The sequence below is a fragment of the Chiloscyllium plagiosum genome, unplaced genomic scaffold (genome assembly GCF_037043375.1).
Source record: "Chiloscyllium plagiosum isolate Xiang-an unplaced genomic scaffold, Cpla_swu_hap1 HiC_scaffold_2, whole genome shotgun sequence".
Lineage (NCBI taxonomy): Eukaryota > Metazoa > Chordata > Chondrichthyes > Orectolobiformes > Hemiscylliidae > Chiloscyllium > Chiloscyllium plagiosum.
The window spans coordinates 78,559,743-78,580,056 of record NW_028270140.1 but is presented as its reverse complement, the minus strand read 5'-3'; the positions used below and the strand labels follow the sequence as shown (position 1 = coordinate 78,580,056).

The following is a 20,314-nucleotide window of genomic DNA, read 5'->3' as shown; positions in this document are numbered from 1 at the left end:
CATATATGAAATGTATAAGCGATGGGCAATTAGTTGTCATTCCATTGAAGAGACATTTCTCATGAGACCCAATAAAAATGTTTGTGAGAGCTGGGCTGACTAGAGATCCCATGATATCTCCATCTACTTTGGCATTCATGGTGACTCATCTGTGGGAGTTATTGAATCAATGAATACTGAATCACACAATGGTGGTAGCTTCGAACACCATGGTGCAGTGCAGCTTAAACCGAATGTCTATGGATTAGTACTATTGCAAACAAGTTATCAACATTAAATGAGCACATGGGCATTCATTGCTATCAGTGTACAAGTCGAGTGTGGACTTCACGAATACAAGTTGTGAAGCCTCTTATGCACTTTGGTGAGAATAGCACTTAGCTCCTCCCAGGAACAGTTCTTTTGGATGGAGCTTATCTTGTGATGTCAGTAAACCCTTTCAGGTGCTAACCCTCTTAAATAACAATTACCTTCATTTTATCTGCTATGGTTTTTTTATATATCACTTCTTCCTCTGACTTCCCAGCTGTGTTCAAGGAACTCTGGAGCCTTGTCTGAAAACTTCGCTTACTCACTATATCTCCCTCCACTTGTAATACATTCCACTAAACTTATAACTTTAATTGTATCTTAGTTCACTTTCCTAATTTATTTGATACTCCTGATCAGTTATACCTCATCCTTTCCTTTTGTTGAGAAATGACCTGAGGTTATTTATTTTGCTAAAGATGCTAAGTAAGAGCAGCCTGTTGTTGAGCACTGAAAACTATTATTTGTTGTTCATTCACTTTGAAATTTTATGCATGTAAACAGATTGAATGCGTGAGTGACATTGTGCACATTTAATCTACATATTTTCAAAAGTAATTTTGAACTGTTTGAGATTTATGGAAATATTTCCTTTATTACAGGTCACTTTGGTTCTTCAGTGGCTTCATATTTCATTTTTCTACGATGGCTCTATGGGATTAATCTGGTTCTTTTCAGTCTAACCTTTGGCCTGGTTGTAATTCCAGAGGTAAATCTGTCGTGTTTGAATATGCTTCAGGATTAATTATGTCAACTTATTTGTAACTTAAAAGGTAACACTCACATCTTTTGTCAAATGAAATTAAATTCAGGAACATCCTTGAATTATCCTCTCGGATTACACAATCAAATCACCAGATTATATTTTTAAAAAATGAATGGAGCTCCTCACTTCACATTTGATGAACATCCATGATCATCTAGCTCCACCTCCACAACAATGCATGATTCCACACTGTCTCACTCAACTGTTGCTGCACCTGACATTCTTGCCTTTGTAGTCTGGACTTAATTACTTCAGTACACTCCTAGCTAGCATCCAGGTTATTTTTATCCTCTGTAACATTGAGCTCATTCAAACCTCTTCTGCCTTGAGACCTAACTCACACCTCATTCTGTCACTCATCATATCTATGCTTATTGACCTACATTGAATTCAGTTAAGCAACAGCTTGATTTTAAGGTACGCATATATACTTTTAAATCCCTCCATGATCTTTATGCCTCTGATTCTGGCTTTGGAGACATATCTGATTTTAATTATCCCAGTGATCTCACCCTCATCTGCAAAGTCTGAAATTCTAAAGACATTTCTTCACAAAATCTCTCCAATCGTTTTTACTCTTTTCTCCAATGGACTGCTCCTTAAAACTTCTCCCTTGAAACAAACTTTTGGTCATCAGCCTTAATACCTCCTTGAACTTGATTTAGGCCTCACCATTGGAGAGTTTGAAGGCTCATGAAATACAGATGTTGGTCTTCCTGCCCCCTCCATACCCTATTGTCCAATCATTCAGCAACTAGCCTGCCCTTTGGCTTATTGATACTCAGAGGTGATGCATGAATGGACATTTAATGGTCCCAGACCACCATCATCAAGCAGGAAACCTTCTGCTAGTGTAATATCAGGGAACATGGCAGACCTCCCTATGACCCCTGAACCCATCATCAGAGACAATGACACCTCTAAATGTCATCCCCGACCTCTGTAATCTGTCTCCCATGCCCCTCATCCCCTCACTAAGACTGTGCACTTACAACATTGTGAGACAGCAGTTGGTGTCAAAACTAAACTAGTGGCCCTGGTATGTTTTCTCTATATATCATAAAACTTATAAGGTTCTGTCAAGTAATAGCACAGGTATCCTGCTAGGTACTTGACTGAATCAAATCCTTTATTGGAAAAGAGTCCCTGTTGCATTTTCTGAACTTTCAATAAAATGTTACCTCCACAGAGCTGAACCCCCCAAATCCATCTACCTCTAAAAAAGATCCAAAATGTAAAATATGATAATAACATCTTATGCACCTTTATTACAACTTTAGGTGTTGATGGGTCTACCATATGGCAGCATACCTCGAAAAACTGTGCCAAGGAAAGAACAGCCAACTGCTATGGATTTCTCAGTACTTTGGGAGTTTGGGGTGAGCCTGCAGATATGCTAATAAACTATCAATAACTTTGCACAATTATATCGTCCAATTGCTTGCCAACATTTTCAAAGGTTTTACCTCTACTATGTATATGGAATTTTTTTTTCCACAAATTGATACTGTTTGTGAAAGAAATAAGAAAACTTGAATTTATAAGTGTGTTTCAGGACAATTGATGGCTCGAAGTGCCTTACAGTCATTGAAGTGTACTTTTGGAGTGTATACACTGTTGCAATACATGGGAAATACATAGCCATTTTGCACATGAGAAGCTCACGCAAACAGAAATGTGATAATGACCAAAAAACTTGGTTGTGTAATATTGCTTGAGGGATAAATATGTGCCACATCCATGGAGATACATTTCCAGGTCTTCTTGAAAAGAGTGCCATGGGAACTTATAAATCCATATGAGAGGGGAGATGCTCACTTGGTTTAGTGTTTGATCTGAAAGATGTAACCTTTGACAGCACAGCCCTCCCTCAGTGCTGTATTGGAGTGTCACCTAGCATGGGCTTCACTGCTTTCTTGCAGAGTGACTCTGAAACAAACTTGATCACTCTTTGCCCCTGTGCTACTGATCTACTGCTTCTGACAAATTATGCCTCTGTTTGTCTCTCAAAGATGCTCTCAAGATTCAATAAATGCTTCTGTGGAAAAGCTCATAAATAAACTCTAAAACAAGAAAACTGCCCTGGAATCTGTCCCCACAGCAATTTAGCATTCCTGTGATACACTAGATTAAAGTTTTAAAGTAGTTATCTTCAATTGTCAAGCTTTTCCTTTGTTCTGAAAATCCATAAGCATAATTTAAACTCCTTATGGACAGATGTACACTTCCCATCTCCTTCAAGAATCTCAGAGAGGGATCATCCATTGCTTATTATTTTCCCAATTCCATTTCTGGCCTTATTAAGCAAATAAATGTTGCCCTTTGAATTGCAATTACTTTAGGTCTGTTTATCAAGTTCTCAAAAGCTATATTCGCTTATCATACAATTAAAAATTTCAATCCATAAACTAAATAATGGCCTGGAATCGGATGACCAGACAGCCATTATTCCAGCATCATAAAACAAAGAGAAAGAAAAACAAAGAACTGCAGACACTGGAGATCTAAAAATAAAAACAGAAATTGCTGGAGAAACTCAACAAGTCTGGCAGCATCTGTGGGGAGTCTTCTTCAGACTCTTCAGAATGGATGAAGAGTCACTGGACTTGAAATGTTATTCTGGATCAGTGGTGCTGGAAGAGCACAGCAATTCAGGCAGCATCCAAGGACAGGCAAAATCGACGTTTCGGGCAAAAGCCCTTCATCAGGAATAAAGGCAGAGAGCCTGAAGCGTGGAGAGATAAGCTAGAGGAGGGTGGGGGTGGGAGAGAGTGGCATAGAGTACAATAGGTCAGTGGGGAAGGAGATGAAGGTGATAGGTCAGGGAGGAGAGGGTGGAGTGGATAGGTGGAAAAGGAGCTGGGCAGGTCGGACAAGTCCGGACAGGTCAGGGGATCGAGTTTCTGGAGGTTAGAAGCTAGGATGAGGTGGGGGAAGGGGAAATGAGGAAACTGTTAAAATCCACATTGATGCCCTGGGGTTGAAGTGTTCCGAGGCGGAAGATGAGGCGTTCTTCCTCCAGGCGTCTGGTGGTGAGGGAGCGGCGGTGGAGGAGGCCCAGCACCTCCAAATCCTCGGCAGAGTGGGAGGGGGAGTTGAAATGTTGAGCCACTGGGCGATGTGGTTGATTGGTGCGGGTGTCTCGGAGATGTTCCCTAAAGCGCTCTGCTAGGAGGCGTCCAGTCTCCCCAATGTAGAGGAGACCGCATCGGGAGCAACGGATACAATAGATGATATTAGTGGATGTGCAGGTAAAACTTTGATGGATGTGGAAAGCTCCTTTGGGGCCTTGGATGGAGGTGAGGGAGGAGGTGTGGGCGCAGGTTTTACAGTTCCTGCGGTGGCAGGGGAAAGTGCCAGGATGGGAGGGTGGGTCGTAGGGGGGCGTGGACCTGACCAGGTAGTCACGGAGGGAATGGTCTTTGCGGAAGGCGGAGAGGGGTGGGGAGGGAAATATATCCCTGGTGGTGGGGTCTGTTTGGAGGTGGCGGAAATGTCGGCGGATGATTTGGTTTATGCGAAGGTTGGTAGGGTGGAAGGTGAGCACCAGGGGCGTTCTGTCCTTGTTGCGGTTGGAGGGGTTGGGTCTGAGGGCGGAGGTGCGGGATGTGGATGAGATGCGTTGGAGGGCATCTTTAACCACGTGGGAAGGGAAATTGCGGTCTCTAAAAAAGGAGGCCATCTGGTGTGTTCTATGGTGGAACCGCTCCTCCTGGGAGCAGATACGGCGGAGGCGGAGGAATTGGGAATACGGGATGGCATTTTTGCAAGAGGTAGGGTGGGAAGAGGTGTAATCCAGGTAGCTGTGGGAGTCGGTGGGTTTGTAGAAGATGTCAGTGTCAAGTCGGTCGTCACTGATGGAGATGGAGAGGTCCAGGAAGGGGAGGGAGGTGTCAGAGATGATCCAGGTAAATTTAAGGTCAGGGTGGAATGTGTTGGTGAAGTTGATGAATTGCTCAACCTCCTCGCGGGAGCACGAGGTGGCGCCAATGCAGTCATCAATGTAGCGGAGGAAGAGGTGGGGAGTGGTGCCGGTGTAATTACGGAAGATCAACTGCTCTACGTAGCCAACAAAGAGACAGGCATAGCTGGGGCCCATACGTGTGCCCATGGCTACCCCTTTGGTCTGGAGGAAGTGGGAGGATTCAAAGGAGAAATTGTTAAGGGTGAGGACCAGTTCGGCCAAACGAATGAGAGTGTCGGTGGAGGGGTACTGTTGGGAACGTCTGGAGAGGAAAAAACGGAGGGCTTGGAGGCCCTGGTCATGGCGGATGGAGGTGTAGAGGGATTGGATATCCATGGTGAAGATGAGGTGTTGGGGGCCGGGGAAACGGAAGTCTTGGAGGAGGTGGAGGGCGTGGGTGGTGTCTCGAACGTATGTGGGGAGTTCCTGGACTAGGGGGGATAGGACAGTGTCGAGGTAGGTAGAGATGAGTTCAGTGGGGCAGGAGCATGCTGAGACAATGGGTCGGCCAGGGTGGTCAGGCTTGTGGATCTTGGGAAGGAGGTAGAACCGGGCAGTGCGGGGTTCCCGGACTATGAGGTTGGAAGCTGTGGGTGGGAGATCTCCTGAGGTGATGAGGTTCTGTATGGTCTGGGAGATGATGGTTTGGTGATGGGGGGTGGGGTCATGGTCAAGGGGGCGGTAGGAAGAGGTGTCCTCGAGTTGGCGTTTGGCTTCAGCGATGTAGAGGTCAGTGCGCCAGACTACCACTGCGCCCCCTTTGTCCGCTGGCTTGATGGTGAGGTCAGGATTGGAGCAGAGGGATCGGAGGGCTGCGCGTTGTGAGGGTGAGAGGTTGGAGTGGGGGAGGGGGGTCGACAGGTTGAGGCGGTTAATGTCCCGGCGGCAGTTGGAAATGAAGAGGTCGCGGGCAGGTAATAGGCCAGCGCGGGGTGTCCAGGTGGATGCAGTGTGTTGGAGGTGGGCGAAGGGGTCCTCAGAAGGTGGGCGGGAGTCCTGATTGTGAAAGTAAGCTCGGAGGCGGAGGCGACGGAAGAATTGTTCGATGTCACGGCGTGTATTAAATTCATTGATGCGTGGACGGACGGGGACGAAGGTGAGTCCTTTGCTGAGGACTGATCGTTCGTCCTCAGTGAGGGGGAGGTCTGGGGGGATGGTGAAAACTCGGCAGGGCTGGGAGCTGGGAGCTGGTGTGGGTGTAGAGCTGGGAGTGGGGTCGGAGCCAGTACCTGGAGTGGGTGTGATGTTGGGGGGAATGGGGGTAGAGTCATGAGCAGGGGTAGTGTTCCCCTCAGGGTTCTGGGGGGTGGGGATAGTGACAGTGGGGTCTGTGAGGGGCGTGTCAGCAGAATGCAGGTGAGTGGCGCTGGTGGGGGCGGAAGTGGTGGCAGACACGGCAGTAGGGGTGGCGGAAGTCACTGAGCGTGTGGCATCGGCGATGATGTGAGGGGTGGAAGTGGCTGTGGGAGTGGCCATGATGGGGGCAGAAGTGACATCATCAATCAGCGTGGGGGTGGTAGCTGCATCAGCCGCATGGCTAATGGCGTTTCCGAGGCCAGGGGAATCTTCTGGAATGTTCAAGGAGCGCTGGTTATGGAGCTGGGTAGATAAAAGTTTGTTGTACTTACAGTTTTTGATGTTTGAGATGGAATTGAAATACTGTTTGTTGAGAGTATGAATTCTCCTGAGGATGTAGTACAGAGTGGGTCCTTTGCAATTCTGAGAGAGTGTGGCCCTCAGCTGAGGCAGGGCAGACTGTAGAGAGGTTAGGTGCCGGCGCATTGCTGCAAGCGTGGAGCGGAGGAATGTTAATATAGATGCTGTCAGCCATGCTGAGTTGCTCCAGCAATTTCTGTTTTTGAGTTATAATTCCAGCATAGATAAGAGTTGCCATCATACCAGACTCTGAGGCCAAGAAATTGAAGATTCCACTAGGTAATTCCTCTTCACCTGGATCCTTCCAAAAGTCCAGAATTAAATCAGAGAATTTGGAGGGTTTCAGTGAGAGCAGGCAAATAGCTAGTCAGGAACAAGATGGTCTGTTAAGTGCATGGTCTAACTCTTGAATTATCATTCAATTGACCTCATGCATAGTTCACATGCCCCAACTGCAAATACACTTCCCACACACCATGAGCCGCTGCCCTCACCCCTGAGAACTGTTACCCCACCATTGGAACAAGAGCTGCTCCCCTGGATTGGACATACCCCACTCTCAATTTATCCTGCTCACCATGACCCTGCTGTAAACATTGCACTATTTACTGCGCTATGCTACCTTGCACCCTGGTACTCTACTCACTCTAGGCATCATTCTTCAGGTGCCCTACCCTGACCCATCTGGCACTCATAGTGGCAGAACTAGAAAGACCATGGGAACTAGCATCATTGGTTTATTGTATAACTGGATTAAAGTAATTCTGACTAACACAATTGGGCATGCTGATAAGCTAACAAAAACATGATAAAAAAAAAGTATAAAGAGTCACATATCCTTCATTCTCCTACATTCTACTTAATATTATTCCAGTGTCACAATTAGACATTTTACTGTCACCTCTGCAACAATGGTCTTCCATCCCAGACCCTACTTAATATTATTCTAATGTCATGATTAGATATTTTACTGTCAAGGGTCTGAAGCAGGCTCTACTAACTACTGATTAGATATTTATTGTCAAGGGTCTCAAGCAGGCTGACTCTACTAACAATTAATTTAATATTTAACGTCATGTCCTAAATATTTATTGTCACAACCTGTCCCAACCTGCCATGATAATATTTAGCAGGTGAGGCTGACTTTAATAACTATTGGTATCTCAGCCTGCCATAGTGACCTTTCAACCCTAACCTTATTCTGCTAATTGGTGTAGGAGCATTCCACTATTTGTATCCCATCCTGCCACAGTGACCTTTTGACTAGTGTAGCATTTCACAAACCCCTTGCAACAGATCGTCAGTGGTCTTCATGCTTTAACCCTTCCCATGCTTTCATGCTCTTTATTTTCCATAAGTCCTGATCAGAAATTCCTCTCAGAAATGTGGAGCTCCCTCCTTGCATAAATAGAAGGGTGGTGTTTTCTTGGAAGATCCAACACTATATTTCTAAAATGTATGCATCATGATATTATACAGTCGCAATAGTATGAAAATGAATGCCCTGATATCAGCTTTAAAATGATCCATCACTATTTTTCATCTTTATTCAGTAATTGTATTCCCAGAATTTGGTTTAAAGTAATTATCCAGGTAACATTTATATATATTCATGTATATTTCTGTATATTTAATCTTGATATTCTTCACTGTCAAAAGCCCAAGTCTATCCAGGGTTCTTTATAATTCTGATCCTCTGATACTGAGAATTGTGTCTCTTTGGCTCCAGCACCATTGTCTTGGCCTTGTTTTTTCAATCTCAGATTTGGATCATTTTCATTGTTACATTCTCTAACTTGTACACAAATGTTTGACTTATGTAACCCAACATGCTATTCACTTTGTTAGCTGTTGAATTGTTTTGTTTGTAAACTATCCTTAGCTCTGAGGCTTCTTTTGACATCATACTTAGTGATTTTACAGCCACTCATAGATTATATGCATCACCATCAAAGATGCAATTGATTCAACATTTGTTGCACCACATCCAAGGCGATTATGTTGCTTTAAATCTGTAAATCAAAAATGCTCACAGTACTCCAAAAGTGATCTTTCAAATGCAGCAAGAAGTCCTTATTCTTGTACTCCAATCTCCTTGAATGTCTTCTCCTTTCTCTTCAACCCCTTTGCCATTTGCCTTTATAAACTATATGCTAAATTTCTACACTTCTTGTATGAAAGTGCACAGGACTCTTTGACCATTAACATTGAAATATTTGATGCGTGGGTTTCCTCCGGGTGCTCCGGTTTCCTCCCACAGTCCAAAGATGTGCAGGTGAGGTGAATTGGCCATGCTAAATTGCCCGTAGTGTAATGTAAGGGGTAAATGTAGGGGTATGGGTGTGTTGCGCTTCGGTGGGTTGGTGTGGACTTGTTGGACCGAAGGGCCTGGTTCCACACTGTAATGTAATGTAATGTAATTTCATACCATCTCAAAAATACTTTTTCCTCTTTTCTATTCATGCTGTATGGGGTGTCACTTAGCTTAGATGGCTGTTTTGTTATGCAGTGTGATGCCAACAACCACTGGCTGAGGTTACTATGAAGGATCTTCTCAATGTCTCCCCTTGCCTGGTCTGGCAAGACTCTGGCAAATTTCACCTTTATTTATTATATAAATTTTAATTATACTCCATCTACTACAGTGGCTTCCAATTACTTAACCTGTCAATCTTTCTTTGCAGCCTTGTTAAATTATTCTTACTGGTGATATTGGAACCTTATATAACTGAGGAAAACTTGGATACTCTCTTTAATTAATTTGTCAAACATGATTTCCATTTTGCTAAGTTATGCTGACAATGTCTGACTATACTATGATATTCTAAGTAAATTATTATTTCCTAATTACCTCATTAAAAACTGTGGCAGGAAACACACTGTTATGGCAGCCACAAATGAAACATCATTCAATCATTAATATGTGGATGATTGATAAAATATTCTGTACCAGATTATATGCATTATTTGCAGTAAGACCATGATAGAACATTACATTTTAAAGTATATGTATACAATGATTATTAAAAACATAAATGCTTCTGTATTTTGCAGGGATATATAAAATACTCAGCGCTTTTCTATGGATATTACAATAATGAACGTATGATTGGCGTTTTCAAGTATAGGTTACCATTGTCTTATTTCATGGTTGGTGTGGGATCATTTGGATATAGTCTCATGGTTGTGATCAGAACGTAAGTATTAAGTAAACGTTTGAAGGAATGTTTGAATAATTGCATAGATGTTATCAAATCCAACAAGGAATAGGCCAAATCAGTTATTTCAGAGAAAATAATTAATGAACAGTTTTAACCAAAAGTTTTAAGTTGCATAAACCACAGAGTTTGAAATATTTTTCAGTATTATCTGAAACCCGTGCAGTAGGTGCAAATTTCAAGTATTGATATATGTACAAAATATTCAATAACATAATTTCTGTTTAGTCAACAATTTTCATTCTGTATAGAATGGCAAGAAATGCAAGAGAAAGTGGAGTTGATGGAGATGATGGAGATTTCAATTTTAGTTGGAAAATGTTTACAAGTTGGGATTACCTCATTGGAAATCCTGAAACAGCTGATAACAAGTTTGCATCCATTACAACTAGCTTTAAGGTAAGTTTATAACTCTGGCAAATTAAATCATTATTATTTGTAATGATGATGACTTTTTAGTAAGATAATTTGAAAATTATCTTGATTTGAGTGAACCTCCTCTTCTGCTTACCTGGAAATGAAGGAAACCATTGCCTTTTCAGAAACGGGCTTTCTCCTTGAATCACAGTAGTCTTATAGCAATATTGCTCACATAATGGTGTGAGGTGGGTATTCCAGGATATTGATTCAACAGTCAGGCAGAAATGGCAGTACATATCCAATTCATGATGGTATGTGACTAAAAGGAGACAGTTCAACATTGGTGCTGTTGTGTATCTTGATGGTAGAGAGCACAGAGTATGAAGGTTCTGTGAAAGTCACCTTGGTGGGGGGGGGGGGGGGGGGGGGGTGGGGGAGGAGCAGGGTAATGGTTACAACATTGCATCCTGTACATAGGCTGCTACAGCTGATGGTGGAGAATATGAGAGCTTGATTCCAGTGAAAAAACTGGTGGTTAAATAAACCCCTGTTTTTGGAAAGTATTCACTTCTTTGGTGTTGTAACTGTCCAAGAAAATGACATGAACATCACTGTCGGGCAACTACTTAAATAGTGTAAAGGCTTTTAGGGGCTTTAGGGTAAACCGCTTATTGTAGAGAACCTAGTCTCTGGCTTGATTTTGTAGCTATGATGTTAAAATGGCTGGTCCTTTTCAGTTGAGAGTGTGGTGCTGGAAAAGCACAGTGGGTCAGGCAGCAGCTGAGGAGCAGGAAAATCGACATTTCGAGCATAAGCCCTTCATCAGGTCCATTTCAGCTCCTGCTGATACCCATGATATTGATAATAGAGTCTTTGACAACAGTAGCAATGTCAATAGAGGTCACTAGATGATGCCATAAGAAATTTATCTTCCTATGTTTATACATAGGAATACTATGTTTATACATGTTTATAATATTGGGACATAGGCAGACTTCACACCTATTGTTAGAAAAGCTGAACTATCTTGAGAATGTAATTTAAAAGAAGTATTGGGATTTATAGATCAAAGAACATAAACCAGCATATCCAATTTTAAAATATGAAAGATTTAATTTAAAATTGCTTCATGTATCACATCTCCGTGATACTGGACTCCTTTGGCTGTAAATTCTGTGATCAGGATCTTATTCTCCATAACCACCTGATGAAGGTGTGGCGCTCTGAAAGCTAGTGCTTCCAAATAAACCTATTGGACTATAACCTGTTGTGTGATTTTTAACTTTGTCCACCCCAGTTGAACACTGGCATCTCCAAGTTATGTTTATATTAGTTGATTCTCGATGATCATGCTAGCGGAGTCACAAAGACATAGTGCAGTATTCAATCTGAGCAGGATTAGTGAAGGTAGGGTTCCTATCCAGTTTCAATGTGGGAATGATAGTGGTAGAAGGTAGATGGTGAAAGGGGAATATTAATTCATTTTGACAACTGATGTTTGCAACAACTTAAAGTAGCAACCTCACAAAGAATTTAAAAAGAAGGATTTTGGTGAAATAAAGTTGCAAACTTGATTGATGTATTATTTTTGCTCTGTTGTACCTCAGATATTAATCAGCCCGACTCATGTATTGAATGTTTGTTCTTGAAAATGTCATCTTTATAATCTGCCATTGCTAAAGTGATATAAAAATGTGGTTGCTTACCATTCCTGGCAGAAATATATTAGTTTCTCAGAAATGGATTGAGATGTGACATTCTGCAAAATTGTCTAAAATTTGTTCCCCCACTCCAATACATCTCATTGCAGCTGTATTAGACATTCCTTTCAAGCTGCAACAATAATTTTTAATCATGAAAGTACAAATTCAAGAGCAGAATGAATTTATTATGAAATTAAATGTCCTGTAATTTTCAATAATTTTCTGTACCTTTTCCAAATTATTGATTGCTCCATAATGAGAAAATTTGATAAAGATGTCTCATGCCTCATGAACTTGAGTTGTTTGAAGAAGTAACAAAGAGGATTGATGAGGACAGAGTAATGGACGTTATCCAAATGAACTTGAGTAAGGCATTTAACAAGGTTCCTCATGGAAGACTGGCTAGCAAAGTTAAATCTCATGGAATATAGGGAGAACTAGCCAGTTGGATACAGATCTGGCTCGAAGGTAGAAGAAAGAGAATGGCGGTGGATGATTGCTTTTCAGACTGGAGGCCCGTGACCAGTGATGTGCCACAAGGATCGGTGCTGGGTCACTGCCTTTCGTCATTTATATAAATGATTTGGATGTGAGCAAAGAAAGTCTAGTTAGTAAATTTGTAGATGACACTAAAATTGGAGGTGTAGTGGACAGCGAAGAAGGTTAACTCAGAGTATAATGGGATCTTGATCAGATGGGCCAACGGGCTGAGTGGCAGATCTCAGCGATACTGCATTTTGGAAAGGCAAATCTTAGCAGGACTTATACACTTAATGGGAAGGTCCTAGGGACTGTTGCTGAACAAAGAGACCCTGGAGTCCAGGTTCTTAGTTCCTTGAAAGTGGAGTCGCAGGTAGATAAGATAGTGAAGAAGGCATTTGGTATGCTTTCCTTTATTAGCCAGAGCATTGAGTATAAGAATTGGGAGATCATGTTGCAGCTGTACAGGACATTGGTTAGCCACTTGTGGAATATTGTGTGCAATTCTGGTCTCCTTCCTATTGGACGGATATTCTGAAACTTGAAAGGGTTCATAAAAGATTTACAAGGAAGTTGCCAAAATTGGAGGATTTGAGCTATAGGGAAAGGCTGATTAGGCTGGGGCTGTTTTCCCTGGAACATTGGAGGCTGAGGGGTGACCTTACAGAGGTTTATAAAATCATGAAGAACACCAATAGGATAAATAGACAAAGTCTTTTCCCTATGATGGTGGCGTCCAGAACTTGAGGGCATAGGTTTAGGGTGAGAGGGGAAAAATTTAAAAGGGTCCTAAGAGCCAACTTTTTCACATAGAGGGTGGTGCATGTATGGAATGAGCTGCCAGAGGAAGTGGTGGAGGCTAGTAGGATTACAACATTTAAAAGGTAACTGGATGGGTATATGAATAGGCAGGGTTTAGAGGGATATGGGCTAAGTGCTAGCAAATGGGACGAGATTAGTTAAGGATATCTGGTCGGCATGGACAGGTTGGACTGAAGGGTCTGTTTCAGTGCTATGCATCTCTCTGACTCTATGACTCTATGTAAGCAATGAATCAGAAGTATTCTGCAAATCACTTTATATTTATAGAATCACAGAAGAGTACAGAATAACACAACACAAAGGAGGCCATGTTCATTGCACCAGGCCTTCAAAAGAAGTAGTTTTTAATTCATTCAAGGGAGCACATCTTGCTCATCCCGAGTTGCTCTTGAGAAGGTGATGGTGAGCTCCCTCTTGAACTGCTGTTAGGAGGATGTTCCAAGACTTTGAGCCAGCACCAGTGAAATAATGGTGACATGTTTCCAAGTCAGGACAGTGAATGTGTTGGAGAGGAAATGGCAGGTTGTGGTGTTCCCATGTACAGTATCTGCTACCTTGTCTTTCTAGATGCTAGTGGGGTTTTGGCAGTGTTGTCTCAGAATGTTTGGTGAATTTCTGAAGTGCATATTTGATGATGGCACCTAGTGTTACTGCTGGTCTTCAGTGATGGAGGGTCTGAATGTTTATGGATGTGATATAAATCAACTGAGCTGCTTTGTCTTGGACAATATCTTTGAATGTTGTTGGAACTGTGCTCATCCAGACAAGTGGGGAATATTCCATCACAGTCCTCACTTGTGCCTTGTAGATGGCTTTGGGGAGTTAGGTGGTGAGTCACTTGCTACAGGATTTCTAGCATTTTAGCTGCTCTTGTAGCCACAGTATTTATATGATTACAATTCAATTTAAGCAATTCAATTAGTCTCAGTCCCCTGCTCTTTGCTCATAGCCCTGCAAATATCCCCCTTCCAAATTTATACCCAAGTTATGCTTTAAAATGACTATTATACCTGAATCTGCCATTCAGCAGTACATTAAAGATCATAACAGCTTGCTACTTTTTAAAGTCACGTTGCCTTTGATTCTTTTGCTAATTATCTTAACCTTGGTTATTGATACTTCTGCCATTGATTCCTCTGTCAAAACCTTATGCAACTTTCATAATACCCTCCTTACCATTTTCTTCTCTATGGAATAGAGCCCAAGCCCAATGTAGTTTTGAAATCTTTCATTCCTGACACTATTCTATTATATCTGTTAAACTTCTTCACAGCCATCCTTAAGTACAGTGGCAAGAGTTGGCCACAATGCATCAATTGAAGGCTAATCAATATCTTAGAAAAATTTAGTCTACGTTTCTCACTTTTGTGCTCCAAGTTTCTATTTCTTTACATCTTTCTTTAGATCTTCTTAGCAGGCTGCTTAACTTATCTTGCTACCTTCAAAACTTGTGTACCCCTAGATTTCTCTGTGCTTGGACGAGTTTAAGTCAAATTGTTTGCCAACTGTATTTCTACATTTCACCATGAAGTAATTCACTCAACATTGCCGTGTATGTGCTCTAAATCACCACACCATCCTTCCCAGTACTTAGCACCAAAAATAGTTGTGTAACTGCTAAAGGGCTGAATCTTACATCTTTTATTTCTCTGTCCATTTTGTCGAGCTTCACAGAGGTTTTCTCTTCATAAGGCCTCACAACAGCTCTCACTGTACATTACCAAACTCATAGTAATGACCTATCCTGCCCCATGGTCACCCTCTCGGTCAATTCTTGCCCCATTCTACTACTGGAATAACTCACCATTGCCAGCATCTTCGGGAAAGGACCAGCAACTCTGGCACTAGTGCCATCTTTACAAGACTGCTGCGTACCCAGACGAGCATTAGCAATCTGATGTTGCTGCTCACTGGTAATGTTATGACACAACAGTCACAAACCCACGCTGCTCATGGCATATTGCAAGCATGGCTGATACTAACTCACCCATTCGATCCCATTCTCTCATGTTAGTCTTTGTTTAACCACTTGGTCACGTGTTTTCCTTATCCTTAGTTACATCTCAACTAAACACTGCCTCTAGGTCATCACAACTCTTTCACCAATGTCCATTTATTGCACGTTGCAAAAGAAAGGTGATTGTAGTGCTGCTCCAATGGACTCTTTGGCAATGGACCCTTATTTGATACTACAGCTTCCCTTTACATTCTCTTGAACAATCAAAGCATGTATCCTCAAGTCCATGTGGTGTAGGTATATCTATAGTGCTTTAAGAAGGGAGTTTCAGGATTTTGACCAAGTAACAGAGGAGGAATAATGTTATAGTTCCCAGTCAGGACAGTGTGAGGTTTGGAGGGCAACTTTCAGGTATTATTCCCACACATCTGCTGCTTTATCCTTCGAGCTGAAAGAAGTATGGTTTTGGAAAGAATTCTAAAAGTTCAGAAATGATTACTTTAAAAAGGTAGCCCATGCATTTTTAAGAAAGTAATACCTGAGCCGAAGCAGTTTCCTTATTTTTTTATATTAGATTACTTACAATATGGAAACAGGCCCTTCAGCCCAACAAGTCCACACCGCCCCTCCGAAGAGCAACCCACCCAGATCCATTCCTCTACATTTACCCCTTCACCTAACACCACGGGCAATTTAGCATGGCCAATTCACCTAACCTGCACATTTTTGGAATGTGGGAGGAAACTGGAGCACCTGGAGGAAACCTACGCAGACACGGGGAGAATGTGCAAACTCCACACAGGCAGTTGCCTGAGGCGGGAAATAAACCCAGGTCTCTGGCGCTGTGAGGCAGCAGTGCTAACCACTGTGCCACTGCACCGCCCACAAATGTTGAAGTTAAACATAAATATATAAAATAAAAGGTTGCAGCAGGCATAATGACCAGAAGCAGATGGCCTCAGGAGCCCAGCACTTCAAACCTGACCAACCGACTGTAGAATAATCAAGCTTATGTCACTGCAGGGTTTCATCTTCTATTAATAAATGGCTTCCTTCAACCTGTTATACTATAGTATAAGTGGCAGTGTCATCCCAAAGGTGATTGGGCTCAGCATTGACAGAGTGAGGGAAATGAAGACAGGCATAGAACAACAGACTGAAATGTTCTAAGAATGGATCAGAATCTGAGAATGTTAGACAGGAATTTTCCAACAATGGACTGGAGTTTATCCTTGGGTCTTTCCTGGCTTTCTCAGGACTGGACATGGTTAGAGTTGCAGACAGAAGCTGTACTGATGATTGTTCACACCCGTTAGTATCCCATCCTCACTATTGTTCCTGGTAAGCCTATCTCTGCCAGTTCGATAAATGATGGTGAATGTTATTATTATTTCAGATATGTATATTTAGCAAATACATAAACTGTTATCTTCAGTTTTACTCACAAACTCCACCTCATTTCCATGAATTTCAGACTCCTCGCTCATACACGTTTCAGAAGGAACAACACTGGTCCACCCCTTCAGTCTCCCTTTTCCCTGAAGTGTTTTAAGAGCCGTATACTATCTGTCATCAAACATGTCTATACCCAACTCTATAATATAATATGTTTATTTATGTTATTTTGACAGGAATCTATTGTGGATGAAGAGGAAAACCAAAAAGATGAAAACATTCACTTGAGGAGATTTCTTATCGTGTTAGCTAATTTTCTTATATTTTGTTGTCTTGCTGGAAGTGGCTATCTCATATTTTATGTTGTGAAGAAGTCACAGACATATGCAACGTTGGAAGAGTTAACATGGTATCAGAAAAATGAAGTAAGTGGCAAACTATAATTATAAAGTACAAGGAAGAATAAAAGTCAAATGCACATTTATGCTCTTTTCAAAAAGCTATCTTGTTATTTATTAAGTACACTATACTTATTTGAATTTCTATTTGCACAGTGGAACATGGCAATTCCCAGTTTTTATTGACAAAGTTAATCCATTTAGATGATATGCATTTCCTACTATTGTTCAAGTGTTGGCCTTTTTTATCATACTTAACTATAGGGAAGATTATTCACAAATTTAATCTTGTATGCTATTGTGTACAGGAAAACAAAGAATGTGCTCACAATTTACCTGTTTCTGATGACCATGTGAACCTTAATGTTGAGGGTCTCCGACAAAGTTTTGGTGCCTTAAAAGCAGCAGTGTTTGTTGGCACACCAAGGAGGGATAAATTGAGGGTTGGCAGGGCAACACAGATGGCAAACCGATGATCAAGGACAGAATGAGGGGGAGATGCTGTGTCTTGGAAGGTTCAGAAGTTCGTTGTGCTTAATGAGTAAGCAGAAAGAGTGTCGAGGTTATTGTACAACACACTCTCAAAATAGAATGGCTGCAGGCAAATATATAAGGATTGTGGAGTTGTACCTTCATATTGTGACCATTTGAAGGAGTCTCCTAATAATCAGGAGCCCAGTGGTTGGGCAAGCATATTCAGCTATGCACAATCCTTACAATTCCAGCAGATCAACAGAACAACTATAATCGAGTAATAATATTCCACAAGATCTTTAGAACTCATGGATCTAAAGTAAACTTTCATTGATTATCACCTCATGATCTCCCAGGTATGAAGTGAACAATGCAGCAAGGGATGCAAATGCAATCTATAAGCTGTCACATTGACAAAGGCCAACTTTCCTGGGATAGCAGAACTACTGTATGAAGAGAGACTGCATTGGCTTGGACTACCTTCACAGGTGTTTGGAAGAAAGAAAGGGGACCTCAGAGAAACCTCTGACATTCTGTCATGCCTAGAAAGGGTAAACAGGAAGGATGCTCCCGAAGACCATGGAATCCAGAACCCAGGGGTCACAGCTGAAGAGTATAGTTAAGAAGAGTTGGGAAGAATTTTCTTCAGCTAGAAAGTGGTGAGCCAGTGGAATTCTCTGCCACCAAAAACATTTGAGGTTTAAATGTTTTGAAGAAAGTTATAGTTCTTAGGGCTAAAGGGAACAAAGAGTAAGTGTGAAAGTGTACTGAGTTGGATAATGAGCCATGAGTATTGAATGGTGGAGCAGATTGGAAGAGTTGAATACCCATACTTATCTTCTCTTTTCAAGCAGCATCAATTTCCCTTAGGATGCAAGGAGTCAGGCGGGCAGAGCAGTTGGGTTTGCTGCTATTGCAGGATTGCCACAGGTAGAGCGTGAAATCTATTATCGCCATCACAGTGTCCTATCAGCATTCAACAGTCTTCAGGAATGGGAAAGGTTCCTACTCCATGAATGTACAGATAATCTGTGACCAGCCAGATAATATAGGTCTACACATACTATCCAAGGAACTGTCATGGCGCCCAAATTCTGGAACACGCACAGCACCTTTCAGCACCACATCCACATTAAGCCTCTTCAAACCCTTGCTCATGAAACCTGAGAGAAATCCACAGACTGATGCTGAGGAGAGGTACAATGCTGTACATGTTTCCACAAGGGTCATGGTGGAGCAGATCATAGAATATCTGAAGATTCAGCCATCAAGACCAGTCAAGCAGTGTGGTGCAGTACATCTTAGACTGAGTGTCTCACGTCGTAACTCTTCATAACCTGACTCTACTAAAGGGGATGTCTTGGCACAGAATGAGATGGAGGTATGGGAGGTCTGTTGTGAAGAGAAAGCTGATGCTAAGGATGTTCTGATGGAGGAGGGAGACCCTCACAGGCACCAAGATGACAGGGCTATGGCCCAACAAATCAGAGAGGTTGCTTCTTTCTGAATGTGATGTGATGATTTTGAGGCAGTAAGCCAAGAGGAGAGCTCTTGAGGTTCTAGGTGAACTGTAGCTGTGTCACAGTGGGCCCTTCCATGAACTGAGGCTCATGCATGGCTGCAATACTCTGAGCCATCCCCTTATTAAAGCGAAAGCTGATCAGGGAGCACACCCTTGGATCAGTGAGCCCGTCCTGGAGAACTGCTCAAGAAACCCACAGAAACTGGGTCACTTGACCCGAAACGTTAACTCTGATTTCTCTCCACAGATGCTGCTAGACCTGCTGAGATTTTCCAGTAATTTCCATTTTTGTTGCAGATGTGAAATGCTCAGTTAACACTCTACCAATATCCTCCAGCTCCACACACACTTTGCCTCCTTGGTCCTTAACAGGCGCTACTCTTTTCTGAGCTTTCCTCTTCCTCTGGACATACTTATAGAATGTTTTGGGATTCTCCCAAATCTTACCAATATTTTCTCATGTCTCTTCTTTGCTCTCCTCATTGCTTTCTTAAGTTCCCACCTGCACTTTATTTCCTCTACTAAGGCCCCTGTTAAAAGCCTCTCTTTTCTTCTTAAGAGTCTGAATATTCTTAGATATCCGAGTTATCTATGGCCTATTGCTCATATATTTCACCTTAAAAGGAATGTGTTGGGCCTATACTCTCACCAATTCCATTTGAATACAGCCCTCCACCCCACCCTCCCAGAATTGTTATGTTTTGGATCTACCCAGAAGTAACTCTTCCCAGTCTACTTTGACCAGATCCTGCTTTACTGAATAAAGTCTGCATTTCCCCGATTCAAAATCCTTTCTTGCTGAAACTTCCACAAGAGACTTAGAACATACAGTTTTAACATACACATAGTAGCAACACATTGTTTGCGATGAGCATCCAGTATCCTGAGGTGTTAACAGTTCCACACTATACGTCACCAAGAAATGGTAAGAGTCACCTCTCAGGTGTGCTTTCCCTACCTCATACAGAGATTGCCGAGCCTGACTTTGGAGGCTCTTGCTGAAGATATAAGTTTTGATTCCTGCACCCTTTTTGTCATCTCTTGGTATAATTTTCATGAACTGTCTGAATGGGGCCCAATGCATAACTGTTCCAGACCTAAAATCCTGCTGTTCAATTGCTTGGACAAAGTGTGTGTCTCTGAGGGAGTACAGGCACAAACATTGCTGACGTAGCAAGACTTTCAACATGTCCCGATGGAAGGACAGTATCTCTTTGCAGTGTGCAAAGATGCTGCACAGCTTTTAAATTAGGCAATGAAGTTGGAGCCTGGAGTGGTAATTAGATTACT

General features: G+C 42.1%; 1 protein-coding gene across 1 annotated transcript in view; it reads left to right on the top strand.

Moving 5' to 3' along the window:
* Nucleotides 1-20,314, top strand: part of LOC122557361 (transmembrane channel-like protein 2-B) — a 135,987-nt gene that overhangs the window by 65,998 nt on the left and 49,675 nt on the right. The window contains exons 9-13 of the mRNA XM_087993972.1: nucleotides 912-1,018; nucleotides 2,356-2,454; nucleotides 9,750-9,892; nucleotides 10,165-10,312; nucleotides 16,867-17,055. Of these exons, the coding sequence (XP_087850098.1) occupies nucleotides 912-1,018; nucleotides 2,356-2,454; nucleotides 9,750-9,892; nucleotides 10,165-10,312; nucleotides 16,867-17,055 (686 nt within the window). The remainder of the gene's footprint in view (nucleotides 1-911; nucleotides 1,019-2,355; nucleotides 2,455-9,749; nucleotides 9,893-10,164; nucleotides 10,313-16,866; nucleotides 17,056-20,314) is intronic.